This window comes from Fundulus heteroclitus, unplaced genomic scaffold, assembly GCF_011125445.2.
Source record: "Fundulus heteroclitus isolate FHET01 unplaced genomic scaffold, MU-UCD_Fhet_4.1 scaffold_702, whole genome shotgun sequence".
NCBI lineage: Eukaryota > Metazoa > Chordata > Actinopteri > Cyprinodontiformes > Fundulidae > Fundulus > Fundulus heteroclitus.
In genome coordinates, this window is record NW_023397146.1 from 41,882 (window position 1) to 59,491 (window position 17,610).

At 41.6% G+C, this 17,610-nt stretch overlaps 1 protein-coding gene across 1 annotated transcript; it reads right to left on the reverse strand.

The window, feature by feature from the left end:
* Positions 1-15,444: 15,444 nt before the first annotated feature.
* LOC118561688 (prelamin-A/C-like) lies at positions 15,445-16,668 on the reverse strand. The gene is made up of 3 exons (XM_036133940.1): positions 16,641-16,668; positions 16,504-16,563; positions 15,445-15,805 (listed from the first exon to the last, which is right to left on the reverse strand). Exons 2-3 carry the CDS (start codon positions 16,558-16,560, stop codon positions 15,599-15,601), a joined length of 264 nt encoding a protein of 87 aa, XP_035989833.1. The 5' UTR covers positions 16,561-16,563; positions 16,641-16,668; the 3' UTR covers positions 15,445-15,598.
* Positions 16,669-17,610: the final 942 nt, after the last annotated feature.

Below are 17,610 nucleotides of genomic sequence, written 5' to 3' on the forward strand. Positions count from 1 at the left end.
CACAAAATTCATTTTTCTTGAGTGCCAGAAGGGTTGGGACATTCATGTGTGAAAGTCTCATGCCTGTAAATAAAACGGTTTAGGAGTAGTGACGATGCGAAAACATGTGATGTTTTGGATTTTCAGACGTCATTTTTCAAAACCGCTCCATAGGAAATGAATGGGGGAGGTTTCGGGTTTGTGTCGGTCTGAGGTGATTTGCGAAAAATCTATAAATGCCACACCAATGAGGGTTACATTTCCCGAATCCTGACAAAAATTCCTACGTTTTGATGTATAATTTGTCTACATAGAGTGAAAATTGAGCGAGTAAGGTCAAGTTGTTTGGAGTTTTGAAATCTTTAAAAAAGCTAGAGTGGGCCACTCTAGCGGTTGGAGAATTCCGTCATTGACTTTCATTGTAAACGATGATTTCGCTAATTTTTGGACATGAGCTTTGAGGAGTAACTGTGAAGAGACGATAAAAAATATCCACATCCCGTTTTCACTTCTGAGTAGGTCACAGACCTATCTACAAACTGGACGTTAAACGGTGTTCGTAGGTGAAAGCATGGCGACACAGTACAGCTTTGAAAATGGTCCTTTTGAGGGTTTTTTGAGGCTTTCTTTCTCCCCGTCTCCATTCATTCCTATGGGGTTGTTTGGGGATGGTTTTTCGCTTATTTTGTTGCCATGGTAACTCGAAATCCCAATAAAAGTAGTAGCACACATCTCGAGATCGAGCCACAGGTTTTGATGTCTATATTGTGGGGGTGCACGCTATGTTTTGGGCCGCATTAATCGTGAAGGAAGAAAAATAAAGAATATTAATATTAATAAAGAGACGCCTTTAGAGGTGAATAGTAATAGGCCCTGCCCATGCATTTGCATTGGGAGGCAGTGCTGTGCTTCGCACAGCACTGCCTCCTCATTGCACATGCAAGGCAGGCGCCTAATAAGGAGTCCGTTTAGAGGTGCATAGTAATAGGTGCCTCCATGCATTTGCATGGGAGGCAGTGCTGTGCTTCGCACAGCACTGCCTCCTCATTGCAAATGCTATGGCAGGCGCCTAATAAAGAGAGTGGTTTAGAGGTGAATAGTAATAGGTGCCTCCATGCATTTGCATGGGAGGCAGTGCTGTGCTTCGCACACCACTGCCTCCTCATTGCAAATGCTATGGCAGGCGCCTAATAAAGAGTCCGTTTAGAGGTGAATAGTAATAGGTGCCTCCATGCATTTGCATGGGAGGCAGTGCTGTGCTTCGCACAGCACTGCCTCCTCATTGCAAATGCTATGGCAGGCGCCTAATAAATAGTCCGTTTAGAGGTGAATAGTAATAGGTGCCTCCATGCATTTGCATGGGAGGCAGTGCTGTGCTTCGCACAGCACTGCCTCCTCATTGCAAATGCTATGGCAGGCGCCTAATAAAGAGAGTGGTTTAGAGGTGAATAGTAATAGGTGCCTCCATGCATTTGCATGGGAGGCAGTGCTGTGCTTCGCACAGCACTGCCTCCTCATTGCAAATGCTATGGCAGGCGCCTAATAAATAGTCCGTTTAGAGGTGAATAGTAATAGGTGCCTCCATGCATTTGCATGGGAGGCAGTGCTGTGCTTCGCACAGCACTGCCTCCTCATTGCAAATGCTATGGCAGGCGCCTAATAAAGAGAGTGGTTTAGAGGTGAATAGTAATAGGTGCCTCCATGCATTTGCATGGGAGGCAGTGCTGTGCTTCGCACACCACTGCCTCCTCATTGCAAATGCTATGGCAGGCGCCTAATAAAGAGTCCGTTTAGAGGTGAATAGTAATAGGTGCCTCCATGCATTTGCATGGGAGGCAGTGCTGTGCTTCGCACAGCACTGCCTCCTCATTGCAAATGCTATGGCAGGCGCCTAATAAATAGTCCGTTTAGAGGTGAATAGTAATAGGTGCCTCCATGCATTTGCATGGGAGGCAGTGCTGTGCTTCGCACAGCACTGCCTCCTCATTGCAAATGCTATGGCAGGCGCCTAATAAAGAGAGTGGTTTAGAGGTGAATAGTAATAGGTGCCTCCATGCATTTGCATGGGAGGCAGTGCTGTGCTTCGCACAGCACTGCCTCCTCATTGCAAATGCTATGGCAGGCGCCTAATAAATAGTCCGTTTAGAGGTGAATAGTAATAGGTGCCTCCATGCATTTGCATGGGAGGCAGTGCTGTGCTTCGCACAGCACTGCCTCCTCATTGCAAATGCTATGGCAGGCGCCTAATAAAGAGAGTGGTTTAGAGGTGAATAGTAATAGGTGCCTCCATGCATTTGCATGGGAGGCAGTGCTGTGCTTCGCACAGCACTGCCTCCTCATTGCAAATGCTATGGCAGGCGCCTAACTAGAAAAATTTCTGAAGAAATTTAGTAAGGCGCCTGCCACTTGGTGCGTACCGTACCGTCAGAAATAGCAAGAGGAAGTAACACTGCAAATTTCAGGTTCCTACGGTCTTCACAGCCCTCGCAGCGGCCGTTGAAAGGTGCCATGTTAAGTCAATGGACCTCCTAGGAGCCTCTTGCTAGCACCGTTGTCATGGAGACTCACTGACAGCTGCAGCCCTCTCTCTGTCTGTAAAGGCAGAAGAACTCTGGCTAAGCAGCAGTTGGTAGGACCTTCCTAAAGCTATTTCCGGTTAGCAACATGCTAACGGTTAGCCGCTAGCATGGCTGTGTTCAGTATCAGCGGGTGATGTTACTCTGTTAGTTTGGTTGAAATCCTGTACTGAGAAGTGCCTAAAAAGGGAGAAAATGCTAAAATTCACCAAATCTGTCAAGCAGAAGTTTGTACAGGCTTCCTAGAGCTACTTCCGGTTAGCAACATGCTAAACGTTAGCCGCTAACATGGTTGTGTTTGGTATCACTGGGTGAGTGTACTCTGTTAGTTTGATCCAAATCCTGTACTGGGATGAGCCTTAAATAGGGAGAAAAAACGTCGTTTATAACGTTGCCATGGTAACAGAAAATGGCGGGTGGTACAAAAAAATACTTCATGGGATCAGCACATATGTTTTAATATACACACTGTGGGGATTATAATACAAAAATCTTAGTCTGCCACGCCGGGTTTCGATCCCACTACCTCTTGCATGCAAAGCCTGCACTTTCCATCTGAGCTATACTGTAGCGCCATATATGGGCATGCAGTATTGGGACCATAAGGGGTTTGGTCCCCCATTGAAAATCATTGGATGTTTGACACCTGATAGCTTGGAGATGCTTTATGCGACGTAGCCCAAAATTCTTGTGGAGCTTTCTCTCTAAAGTAAGAACAGACTCTGTGAAGCAGAAGATGGTGAGACCTTTCTAGAGCTACTTCCGGTTAGCAACATGCTAACAGTTAGCCGCTAACATGGTTGTGTTCAGTATCACCGGGTGATTGTACTCTGTCAGTTTGGTCCAAATCCTGTACTGGGAAGTGCCTCAAATAGGGGTGCCAATACTTAATGTCACCAAACGTGACCAAAGTTCATTGGTCAGATTGGCCTCCTTTAGCAACTCAGCCTCACCACATCTGGGCCCAGAACTCAACATTTGACCAAAATGGTGTGTAGTGCCATTTCCCACATGTGGGTGGTGCTGTATTGGCCAAGTGGGTCGTGTCTAGGCATCATGCCAGGTCCTGTTGGAAGCAAAGACCCAATAGGAAAGCATGTAAAATCCAAAATGGCACAGTAAACTGACACATGGCTGAAAGTCACATGAAAATTTTAAAATGTTAAGAGGAAGTGACTGTGCGAATTTCAGATTTCTACATTAATCACAGCCGCTGCAGCTGGCTTCGAAAGTTGCCATTCTATCTCAATGGAACGTCTCCCACTGGCCCTCAGAGTTCCGTCGTCATGGAAACTCACTGACACAGCTGCAGCGGGCCAGTCTAAAAAAGTGCAGACACTTGGTGTCCAAGTCTGCCTATTGGATTATAATGGAGAACTTTGCCTTGAACAACGCACGATTTCTCCGGAACCGTAAATGGTAGAGACGTAATTTTTTCTGTGTTTATTTCGTAAAGGATAGGGGAAGAAGACTTGCTATCGGTTTTTGCTGGAAAAAGTTTAATAAAGGCGTAAAAAATTATGATCTAAAGGACATTTTTATGAAATTTCAGAAATCCTCTGAAAATGATCCCGAACAAATCGCTCTGGCTAAAAAAGTATAAGAGATATCAAAATAATTCTTTCACTGTGAGTATCAGCAGGCTTTTGATGACCATGTAGCTCATTTTCATATTTTTACAAAAATCGGTGTAGGCACAGCGACGATGTAAAAAAGTGGATGATGTGGGAAAATGCAGCTCCAAAGCGATTTCAGGATTTTGCACATTCGCTACTCCCGAACAAATTGTTCCTGTGGAAAAACCAAAACAGTTATCCACAAAATTCATTTTTCTTGAGTGCCAGAAGGGTTGGGACATTCATGTGTGAAAGTCTCATGTCTGTACATAAAACGGTTTAGGAGTAGTGACGATGCGAAAACATGTGATGTTTTGGATTTTTAGACGTCATTTTTCAAAACCGCTCCATAGGAAATGAATGGGGGAGGTTTTGGGTTTGTGTCGCTCTGAGGTGATTTGCGAAAAATCTATAAATGCCACACCAATGAGGGTTACATTTCCCGATTCCTGACAAAAATACCTACGTTTTGATGTATAATTTGTCTACGTAGAGTGAAAATTGAGCGAGTAAGGTCAAGTTGTTCGGAGTTTTGAAATCTTTAAAAAAGCTAGAGTGGGCCACTCTAGCGGTTGGAGAATTCCGTCATTGACTTTCATTGTAAACGATGATTTCGCTGATTTTCGGACATGAGCTTTGAGGAGTAACTGTGAAGAGACGATAAAAGATATCCACATCCCGTTTTCACTTCTGAGTAGGTCACAGATATATCTACAAACTGGAAGTTAAACGGTGTTTGTAGGTGAAAGCATGACGACACAGTACAGCTTTGAAAATGGTAATTTTGAGGCTTTTTTGAGGCTTTCTTTCTACCCGACTCCATTGATTATTATGGGTTTTTTGGGGGTTGGTTTTTCGCTAATTTTGTTGCCATGGTAACTCGAAATCCCAATAAAAGTAGTAGCACACATCTCGAGATCGAGCCACAGGTTTTGATGCCTATTTTGTGGGGGTGCACGCTAAGGTTCGGGCCCCATTAATCGTGAAGGAAGAATAATAAAGAATAAGATATAGTCCGTTTAGAGGTGCATAGTAATAGGCCCTGCCCATGCATTTGCATTGGGAGGCAGTGCTGTGCTTCGCACAGCACTGCCTCCTCATTGCACATGCAAGGCAGGCGCCTAATTAATAAAGAGACGCGTTTAGAGGTGCATAGTAATAGGTGCCTCCATGCATTTGCATGGGAGGCAGTGCTGTGCTTCTTTGTAAAGTCTTGTTCTTTCACTAATTTAGTTCAAAAAATGAAATTCATGTGTTTTTATAAATTAATAAACGGAGGTCCCCAAGGAGAAGGGACCGTGTCCTCATTCTTCCCAATTGAGCCGGGAACCAGAGGCTAGCAATTCGGTTCAAGGGCAGGTTGCGGGTCGGGTGGAGGTTTCACCTGGGGCTTCACCGATGGCGGTGGACTTTGAGTCAAGTCCCTTGCCCGTCAAGAAGCCTAGAGTGGCAGTGGCTGAAGTTGACATGCCACCTGAAGCCACAGTAGTGGAGTTTCCGGACGAGGAGGACGATGTAGATGTTGTGTGGGACATAGCTGACGGGGATCTGTGGCTCACATCCGATGTACCCGCACAGCAACCTGCAGCGCCCTTGCCCCAGCGGGGCTTACGGCAGGGTAAAACACAGTTTCCGGTTAAAAACACTGGAGGTGATTCTGAGGTTCAGTCTGATCAACTAAATCCGGGTGGGGAGTTGGATTGTTATATGCACCATCAACATGGTGGGAATAAATATAAGAACTGGACCTTAATAGCCAACAGGCCGGTATTGATTTTGGGAGATTCTAATTTATCGAGGTTGCCCCCGATTCAAGACCGGTGGGTTCAGGTTGATAGCTTCCCTGGAGCAACATTGGCTCAAGCCAGGCATTTGCTCAAGTACAACACGGCCACTTCTAGCTCGGTGCGTTCTGTTATATTGTCTTTTGGGATAAATAACAGGAACTGTAAGAGGCAAGTGCTTTTAAAGCAAGAGGTCAAAGGCCTTCGAGACGCTGCCGTTGCCACCTTCCCAGAGGCCGAGGTATTTTTTGTTTGCGTTAAAATCCCGGATGGAATTACACCTAGGGAGAAGTCCACTTTAAGGACATTGAATTTTCTCATTAAAGACGGGGGTTTACATATACCACGTTTAGCGAAACCTAAGTTCAATACCGTGTTGGCGAGTATTCACTGGACTCCGGAAACCGGCATGGCGATGTGGGACCATTGGAGGTCTTTTTTAAGCTCCAACCGCCTGCTGGGAGGAATCACGATGGAGGTTTAGGGGAGGTTGTCAACCTGTCTCGGTTTCTTTCTTTAAGCCCACATCAATTTTCGTTGCTTAGAAAAGGTTTATCATTTTCGCCTTATCCAACTTGTTTACACAATATCCGGGATTCTCTATTGGTTGATGTTTCTGAATACCACCGCCGTCTCAAGCTCAGAGTTTTTTTTGGGGCTGCAACAGCCACACCAGCAACCCCCTTTCTTTCACGGTCTGCTTGGGAACCCCCTGCCAGTAAAACACCACAGGTGTTACACCTTTTGTTTAAAAAGGACATCCAATCCATAAGGGGTTTATCTTATAACCGGGATAAACCGAATCTTACACCCTTAGAGGAAGAAGCTCTATCGCAACTTCAAAGGGATACAACTATTGTCATAAAGCCAGCAGACAAAGGCAATGCGGTGGTCATTATGGATAAGATCGACTATATACAGGAGGGTTTAAGACAATTACGGGATACCACATACTATATATTATTAGAGAAACCACTGTTTCCAGAAACATCTAAAAAGATCCTTGGTATCTTTGAATCTTTACTACAACAAGGTTGCATCTCACAAAAGCAATACAGCTACTTGGTGGGTCCTCAACCACCCCGTCCAAGGTACTTTTACTTGCTACCCAAAATACATAAGCTGTTGGACAAATGGATTGTGCCGCACCGTATGCCTCCGGGTCGTCCGATAGTCTCGGATTGCGGAAGTGAGAGCTACGGGGCGGCGGAATATTTGAACTTCTTCTTTTCTCCCTTATCGAGGCTACATCCCAGCTACATCAGAGACACGCAACATTTCCTGGATAAGATCAGAAGTATTCGTATTAAGGAGCCTTGTTTTCTCTTCACCATGGACGTGGCCAGTCTCTATACCAACATAGAGATACCGTTGGGTATGGCGGCCATTGAACGTTGTTTGGAGAAATACCCGGTGGAAGGTCGACCGGATAAGGAGTTACTCCAATTACTACATCTGAACTTAACGCTCAATGATTTTGAGTTTAACGGGAGATATTATCTTCAGGTCAAAGGCACAGCTATGGGGAAGAGGTTTGCCCCGGCGTACGCCAATATATACATGGCAGAATGGGAGCAGACAGCGTTGCAGAAATGCAGGAAGTTACCTGTAGTGATAATGGCCGAAACACCCGGTGACCCCGAGGTCCACTACTGAGGATGTGTCTCATCAAAAAAAAAATTTTAGGGATAATTTTCTTAACTGAAATGCTTTATGGGCTTCCTTATGTTTTAGATTTCTCTTAGCTTTGATTCTTGGAATTTGGTTTAAGCTTTAATTTTTAGCTTTAATTTTTAGCTTCTGTTTATTAGCTCCAATTCTTAGTCTACTGTTAGGCTTAATTTTAGCCTTCATTCTTAGGTTATAGGCTCATTCCTTAAATTAGTTCTTATCTTAAAACCTTGATTGAAGTATTTACCTTAATATTTAGTACTTGGCTTTGGTAAGTGTATTTTTAAATGGTTTAAAGACTTTTAAAAGATACTTTAAAATGCTTAGCTTAAATACTTAAACTTATCTTAAAATAGTTAAAATACTTAAAATAAAAGAGAAAAGGGGAAATAGTACTTAAAAAAACATATCTTGAGAATATTATAAAATTTATCTTAAAAATATTTAAACTTACCTCTAATGCTTAATTCTAATACTTACCTCTAATACTTACCTCTAATACATGTAATCAGGTTGAAACTGTGACTATTTTTCTATAAATAATTAAAATGAAAACCAAATTTTAACATTAGTAACAGTATGACAGTAGGGTTATACTACTTTATTGCACCTACTGACCTTCACAGCATTGATCATTAAGAAAGGAAAAGTCACATTTCTATGTCTGCCCACTTTTACAGTGATTAATCTATAAATTATATGCAGTTAGTCCAGCTCATTCTTTCAGTGAAATGGTAAAAATACCAGAGAAGGGAAGCCATTTGTTATATTTACTATACAACACTATACATTTGACCTTTTCTTTCTTGAGAACTATATTAATCTGCATATTAAGCAGGTATAGTTTTATGCTGTGAAAAAGGCGAGAATTGAAAAAGCAATTATGGTAACATTTGGCATTTTTTATTTACAGGAAGAAACAGAAACAAAATATGTGAGGATAAACACCTCTGTGCTAATCCTCCAAATATTTTTAATGAAGGGGACCTGAAACCAGCCTTCTAGCTAAACAGGGCCACCATCGTCCTCCTCCTTCAGCTGCTGCCCATCCAGAAGGCCCATGGATGGCCACGGGAGAAATAGGTGCTGGTGACCCTCTACTGGCTGGCCTGCGGTGCATCCTATAGGGAAACAGCTTGCAGTAATATCTCTTACCTTCTTGTCCTTAAATAGAGCCAACAATGACACACAATTGATACATAGATTATATTAATTGGATAGAAGATTAAGACATATCAGCATATTACCTAAATTACAAGTTATTTTATATTTGGTAAAGGTCAAGTGGAGGCATGCTACAACAGGCACCACAACAGGGCGAGAAACATAATTGAGCCTTTGGTGGTCTGAAGACACAGTGGTGTTCCATCTTCTTAAGGGTGCTGGAGGTCCTCCCGACATTTGCCCTAAAAGTAATTGCCGCCTGCTGCATCCTCCACAATATTTGTATAGAGGCAGAGGACCAGCTAGACGTGGAGGACGAGGAGGTTGACCCAGAGGAGGACGGCCATCCAGCGGCTCAAGACAGGGAGCTGTCTGGAAGCTGCCTCCGAGCCAGACTGGCAGCCCAGCTCTGCTCCAGCAGAGCTGGCTGCATGTTTAAGTGAACATGACTACATCTGACCTAACTCTGTAAACGGGCCATATATAGGGAAGCTTAAAAGTATAATGTTCTCGCCTCAAATGATCTGAAAACGTACTTTTGCAGAACAGCAGCAGACAAGGGAATGTTTAACTTACCACTGTGAGCTCTGTTTGCGCTGTCTCGAATCAAGCTGCGCCCATGGTGCATTCTGGGAAAGCGGTCAGTCTGAAGAACATATGCACGGCTCCTATCTTCGCACTCTGTTCTCCATTAACCAGTCTTGGAAACCGTGACGTCAGACCACTGTTGTGAATTTGTATTCTCAAAGAAAAAAATCTGTATTCTCAAGCAGCCGCTGCTGTTTGTGTTCATGAAGAATAAAGGCCAAATTTAAACTTTAAATTTGTAACTATTTAAACAGTATGTTGTATCTTTTGCATGAGATTTCAATTATTATGAGTTTACAAATGTTTGTTATGCACAACTTCTGACTAATATGCACACGACTGTCCTTTTATGTACAAGTCTATTTTGAAAGTGATCTTACCTCATACACATTGATCTGCAGCAAAACGATTGAAAGTCTGGCATTTGCGTCGTAATCGAGGGACCAATTCAGCTTTAAACACTCCTTCTGCTCCCAGAGATGACCAGACAGATGCGCTGCTGTTAATTTTTTTTCTCCATTTCATGTGACTCATTTTGCCATCTGCTTTATACAAGAAAGCAATCCCACTAAAATTCTGACAAGTGAGTGCACATTAATATCATATAGATGTTGTGCAATTATACACTGTTTAAAGTTATTTAATGTTTATTAAATAAACCTCTGTGTGTTAAGTATTGTCTGGTGATGATCAGCTCTTAAGCTGATATCAAGATAATGGATGAAAGGGATGAATTTGAGCACTAGCGATCTTTTAACAGCAAAATCTGCACACACATAGAATAAAGGAGTGACAACTTCTTCTCAAGTCCAAGAATTTAATAACAGAAATAAATGAAAATCCAGAGAACATCACTATGTAATGCTGTTTATCTGAATTAACACAATATTTCGATTAACAAATCCTCTCTACAAGGCTAGTGAAACTTAACTAAACTACTAAGCAAAATTAAGATAAAAAGAAGCTAAGCAAGCAACGATTTACATGCAAAACAAACAAAAGACAAAACAAAAATGGTTACTCATAATCAGATCTTCAGTGAATCCTTGTTCACTGAAGATCTGATTCCAAAAAGCACGGAATGGAATAAAAAAAAAACATTTGCCATGCGTTTCAACCCATTCACAATGCAAAGCCCAAGTTAACCAGAACATTATTTTGAGTAAATAATATTCTGAAGACTGATTTGCTCAGTAAAATCATTTAACCTTATGACGGCCAATCTTATTAATGCGATCCTACCTCCGGGCGCTAGGGGGCGCTGCAGCGATCGTCGCCAACCTGTTTAAAGTCTATAGTTATCAAAATTGTATTGAAAACCGGCATTAATATACCATATTGATGCGGGAATAAGGCTCATAACACCATCGAAGGATGGCGGAGCAGAACAGTTACGCTTTATGCTTTAAAACAAACTCCTTCTGAAATGTCTGAAACCGGATGTTAGCAAGGCTAATAGCAGTTTGGTTAGCGGGCGTTCGGCACTAACAAATAAAGGCTTTAGCTTTATTTTTAGTCTTAATGAGTGGGCTGGATAACATAAACATTAATGTCCCATCAATGTATGAAACCCTTGTGGAGATAACCTTCCTGTTAAAACCATAATTTACACTCAAATGATATTAGCAGTACAATAAACGGAAGGCTAGCGTGAGCTATTTCGTTAGCCCTTGGTTGTAAGCATCATGTGTCCAACGGTTTACAAAACATTTCCCAATAAACCTTTTTCTTCACCCTCAGCTCGCTGCCCAAACCTGTCCTTTGTCTCGTGTTAGTTCTGTCCAGTTTGGCCATTCACGGAAGGAGCGTTGAAGGAGGGAAGTTGTTGGCAGGCTATTGAATTCAATTCAATAAAATTTTATTTATATAGCGCCAATTCGTTTATTTATTTTTTAAATATTTATTTATTTGTATAGGGACAAAGCACATTAATGAACATCAGTATAAAAACAAATGTAAATATGCCGGATTATAGCTACAAAGCTAGTTTTCATCTGTAGTCCCTAGGCAGGCAAATGCATAAGAAAGAACATATAATTTACAATATAAGCATCGCAAGGAAAATGTTAAAAGTTTAGTGGTCACATGACTGGTTTGCTTTCATCCATAGTTTGAGTTGAGCTCTAAAGCTGATCAGTGTAGGGCTCTCCCGTATGTGTAGAGAAAGACTGTTCCATATGTTAGTGGCTCTCACAGAGAGAGTGTTCTGACCAAAAGTTGTTATTCTGTGAGGGACCTCACAGTCTCCTCTGGAGGAGGCCCTGGTTCTCAGGCCACTTGAAGTCTTAGGTTTGAACAGGGTAGACACAGGAGATGGAGCTAGTCCATGTAGCGCTTTATAAATGAAGCATACATACTTAAAATTTATAAAATTTTCAAAATTTAAGAGATTGTGCTTGTTCAAGATATTACATTGGGTTTTTGGTCAAACACTTTAGGAGATTTTTTGTACAGTGATTCAATTAATTTTAAATTGGTAACTGTGGTGAGAGACCAACTTGTGATGCAGTATTCAATGTGAGATAAAATCATTGAGTGGAGAACCATTCTAGCAGCACCGAGTGTTAAAAAAGACCTGATTTGTTTAAAATTTTTAAGGTTAAATTTGACAGTATTGGCAAGTTTTTTATATGATTTTTGAAAGACAAAGTTGAATCAAGTATCATGCCGAGGTACTTGAATTCTGTGACAAGTTGTAATTCTTCTCCTCTCAAGAATACTCCGGAGCTTTTTATTTCTTTTGATTGCTTTGAGAACATCAAACAGACCGTTTTTTTTGGAATTGAGAAGCAAACATGATTTAAAAAGCCAGTCATTTACTTGCTCCATGGCTAAGGTCATGTACACATGAAAAAAGTTGCTTTAACCTTTCGCATAATTTGAGTAACCTTATTTCTTAATGAAGTAAATTTATGCCTGTCTGTGATGAGATGGGATTTCATACATTTTTTTAGTTGCTCATCTCTGTCTCTCATCCATTTCTTACATTCTTCATTCATCCAGATATCTCTTTCTTTTGTTGTGGCTACCCCTTTGGTAAAATTTAACATTACTTTGGTAATTTTCTTGTGAAATAGGCAGCTGCTATTTTCAACATCTTTACTTTGAGTGATTTCGTTCCAATCACAACTTTGCAGAGTTTCCACTAGGTTTAGTAGTCATTTTTTGGGAATTATTGTTTTGGTTGAGACTTTTGCATTTGGCCTATATGAATCATTAAAACGTTTTTTTTGTAAGTTTTCTTGAGAAGAAGATGGCATTATGGTCAGACAACCCAGTCACATAATTAAAAATTTTGATAATTCTTCCAGGTTTATTTACAAAAAGCAAGTCTATCAAAGTTTTGGAGTGTAAAGTTATTCGAGTAGGTTGTTCTATTAACTGTTTAAAATTAAGATGTTCAGTGACTTGTTTTAGGTTCTTTCTAGCTTTCTTATCATTCCAGTTTACATTAAAATCTCCAATAATTATAATTTCTTTATTTAAATCACAATGATTAAGAAGAAGTTTTAAGTTGTTATAAAAGTCCAATTTAGCAGATGGTTTACGATACAAGCAAATTACAATAAAAGACATTGCAGGTGAGAGTGAGATTTCTACACCAAAATACTCGAGCTGGATTTCTTCTGGCCAGTTTATCCCTCTACATTTTAGAGCGCATTTAACATAAAGAAGAATACCTCCACCCCTCCCATGTGTCTTGTCATTCCTATAAACATTATACTCTGGCATAGTTACCACTGAATCTGGAGAGTTATCTGATAACCAGGTTTCAGAGAGCCCCAGAAAGTCGATGTTAGAGTTGCAGAGCAGATGTTGAAGCTCTCAATTTTTAGATGCCATACTCCGTATATTCAAGTGTCCGCCTAACAAGCCTTTTGGTTTGGCTCGCGGATCCCAGATTCATGAAACATGTCATCTCAAGGCACTTTACAAAGTCAAAATCAACCATATTATAGAGATTGGTCAAAAATTTCCTATATAAGGGAATCAGTTGATTGCTTCAAAGTCCCGACAAGCAGCATTCACTCCTGGAGAAGCATAGAGCTACAGGGAGAGTCGTCTGCATTGTCCATGGCTTTGCAGCAATCCCTCATACTGAGCAAGCATGAAGCGACAGTGGAAAGAAAAACCACCCATTAGCGGGAAGGAAAAACCTCCAGCAGAACCGGGCTCAGTATGAACGGTCATCTGCCTCGACCGACTAGGGGTTACAGAAGACAGAGCAGAGACACAACAAGAGAGACAAACAAGCAGAGAAGCAAACATTGATCCAGTAATCTGTTCTATATTAGATGATAATAGCGGGTGAGCTGTCTTCTCTGGATGATGTCTCAGATAACAGAACGCCAGACGAGATGTACCTACTATAAGGAAAAAAAGAGAGAGAACAAAAAGTTATAAGCAGAAATGATGACAAGCAATGCATAATTGAAGAAGAGTAGAACTCGACAGAGTGAGAAAAATAGATCCTGATGTCCTCCAGTAGCCTAAGCCCATAGAAGCACATCCCCATAGGTAGGTCAGGGCAACATAAGCCACTCTAGTTGTAAGCTCTGTCAAAAACGAAAGTTTTAAGATTAGTCTTAAAAGTAGACAGGGTGTCTGCCTCACGGACCAAAACTGGGAGTTGGTTCCACAGGAGAGGAGCCTGATAGCTAAAGGATCTGCCTCCCATTCTACTTTTAGAGACTCTAGGAACTACCAGCAGACCTGCAGTCTGAGAGCGAAGTGCTCTGTTAGGAACATACGGGGTAATCAGAGCTCTGATATATGATGGAGCTTGATTATTAAGGGCTTTATACGTTAGAAGAAGAATTTTAAATTGTATTCTTGATTTAACAGGAAGCCAACGAAGGGAAGCTAAAATTGGAGAAATATGATCCCTTTTGTTGATTTCCATCTGAACTCTTGCTGCAGCATTTTGCATCAGCTGAAGACTTTGAACTGCATTTTGTGGACTTCCTCATAGCAAAGAATTACAGTAGTCCAGCCTTGAAGTAACAAATGCATGGACTAGTTTTTCAGCAACACCCCTGGACAGAATGTTTCTAATTTTGGCAATATTCTGGAGGTGAAAAAAGGAAACTCTGGAAACCTGTTTAATATGGAATTTAAACAGGTTTCCTGGGAGCCACTTCATCGGGGCTAGCTGCCGGCGGAGCCCACGGGCTCGTCCCCGTGGCTCTTGAGGGCATCGGCATTGCGGTGGCTGGGGGATTCCCTCGGGGTCGTCTCTGCTCTTTCCTTGGGGGGGGGGGGGGTTTGCAGATATCCTGTGTCGGCCCCTCCTGGGCGCACCTGCTTTAGGGACCCCTCTGGGAGTTCGGGGTTATGGGTCCCCTGACCCCTGCCTCTGTGCTCGGGGAAGGCGGGCCTTTGGTTCTCCACAACCACTATCAAGCTATTTCCTTCTGGATAATTTTCACCTAAACTAGTGCACTCTCTCAAACTCCCACAGGTGCTGGGTCCCAGGTATTAAATGTTCACTTATATACAGTAATCTTATAATTTATTTATTTATTTATGTTCTTTCACTTTCTTTTTTCAAGTATCACATTACACATGTCAGCTTACATAATAATATATATGATTTAGCAATGGCATCTAGGTGTTATTCGATTGTATTTGTTGCTTTATGTCTGTTGGTTGTGCTGTTCTTTTTGCATCTCTCTTTCCAGGTGACGGAGCAGACGGAGAAGGTTTTATCATTCTCTCCCTTTTATCTCTTCTTTCTTTCACCTCTAATCTTTTTTTTCTTTTTCTTTTCTTTCTCTTTCACTTCTTGTTCTTCCTTTACTCTCCCATTGTAATGTCCATATAATTAGAAATTCTCCTTGCAGGAATCACAATAAAGCTATTTACAAGCATAAATCAAGTAGAGCACTATGGCGAAAGCTGTTCGCTCCACTTGTAAAAGCAAAATCTGTCGAGCTCTACTTGGCATTGAGACATCAATTCCTATTGCCACATTGCTAGACAGGACACTGGGGAAAAATTAAAAAAAAATTTATAAATAAATATAGATCTACACAAAACAAGGTAACAACATTACAAAATGTAATTTTTCTTATTTTTTTATCATTAATTATCTGTTCATTGGAGTCAAGTCCAAACTGAGTACATTTTAACCAACTTGGTCTAATTTTTTACTGGATTCATTCCTATGATTTTAACCTGGAATAAACTCCTCGTTTGTAATACGTCATCATAAAACCCATCAGTGAGGACCAGTTGAGCTGTATAAGGACCAGTAGAACCGGGCCAGTACCTGTCTGGGCTCGTTGGTTCCCATGAAGAAGGCATGTCCTCCAAGGCCTTCCAATCCGCCGGAGCGCTCCGTCGGCGCCGCCTGTCCACACGAGTCCCAGACCACAGTGCGGCTGCGCAGGTTGTATTCGTGCTCTCCGCTGGTGCTGTGAGCTCCCTGCAGGGGGCGCCACACCACAGCTAATTAGCCTCAATCTAAACATGTGGGCAACATCTGCTGAAGTCCCTGAAAAATGCCTTAACATTTAACCAAACCCAATCTATAAAGCTATTTTCTTTGCAGAAAAAGTTTTGATTTTAAATGCTGCAGTTTGGTTATGGAGAACATAAAATTTAGTCTCTTCTTGGCCAGAGTCTCAATTATGAGCCTTTGGTTTCATTGCCTGAAATTATTTTAACAACGTAAAGAAACAGAGCTTTAACAACAAACCAAGTTAACGGCATAATGACGTCATTTCTCTTCTGACTATCAGCTCTCAGCCTCCCTGTGGCTCAACCGTGGAACCATTTTTCTTATTCAGGCTTCATGGTGCATTCAAGTTTTTCAGTTGGTTTGTAAAACACTCAGAAGCTCTATTCTTTAGAAAAATATATAAAGTCTGATTATTTGGAAACTCTAGCAAAGTAAAGAAAGAAATGACTGAACGTTTGCATCCAAGAGACACTGAATGCAACACGGTGCATCGTTACATCTGGGATGAAGAAGAACTGACATTTTCCTTGTCATATAAAAACACTTGATGAACAAAAGATACGAAAAGTGGGGCTTAAAGCAACTTCAATCTGTCCCATCAGCGCTGATAATATACACGACGGTCCAATAACTGCTGCTCAGATGTTAGAGGATGTGTTTACCATGTCATCATCATCTTCATCCTGGGACAGGGAGCGCGTCACTTTCCTCGTGGCCATTTCCTGTTGATGGATCCAAAGAGAAAACGTTCAGTCTGTGAAAGGAAAAGCAAAAGGACAGCTGAGATGTGAACTCGAACCTCTCCACTGGCGCTGATCAGGGTGGTCTGCAGGAGGTCGCCGGTTGCCCCAGAAAGCCTGGCTCTTCCAGACCAGATCGGTGGGAGGGTTGTGGGTTCCTCCTCCGGACGCAGCCCAGACCTGCAGAGTTTGGGAGACGTTTAGTCGCCCCGTTTGGTTCTGGTTTAACGGAACAAACCCACCGACCGACCGTGGAGCGAACTCACAGTCACGTTGGATCTGGCCTTCAGAGTGAACTTGCTGGGAAACTTGTAGGCGATCGGCGTGTCAAGCAGTGTGCATGTCTCTTCAGCTGCCAGTTGGCCAGCAATTGGTCCTGCAGGACAGAGAAGAGAAGAGGGAGCAGCGACGTTTATTAGGCAGCGAGACGGAGAATCAACAGTTTTTAAATCATGGTGCATAATAATGAGGCGGAGGGAAAATAAAATATTTTTATAATCCAAAAAAAAAAAAAAAAAAAAAAAAATGCAATTTAAATGACATGTCTTGGTCGAAAATAACACCAAGATTTCTTACTTTATTACCAGAGGCCAAGTTAATGCCATCCAGATTAAGTGATTAAGAAGTTTATTTTTTGAGGACTTTGGTCCAAAGATTACAACTTCTGTGTTGTCAGAATTTAAATGCAGGAAATTTAAAGTCATCCAGCTTTGATGTCATCAAGACATGACTGTAGTTGAAGAAATTGATTGGATTCATCAGGATTATGGACAAATACAACTGAGTGTCATCAGCATAATAGTGGAAATTAATCCTATGCTGTCTAATAATTTTGCCAATCGGAAGCATATATATAGTAAAGAGAATTCGTCCAAGGACTGAACCCTGTGGTACTCCACAAACTGACCCTAGAGTTTGAAGAAGATTTATTATTAACATGAACATGAACATGGAATCTGTCCGACAGATAGGGATTTAACCAGCCTAATGCTTTTCCCTTAATCCCTACAGTATTCTCAAGTCTTTGTA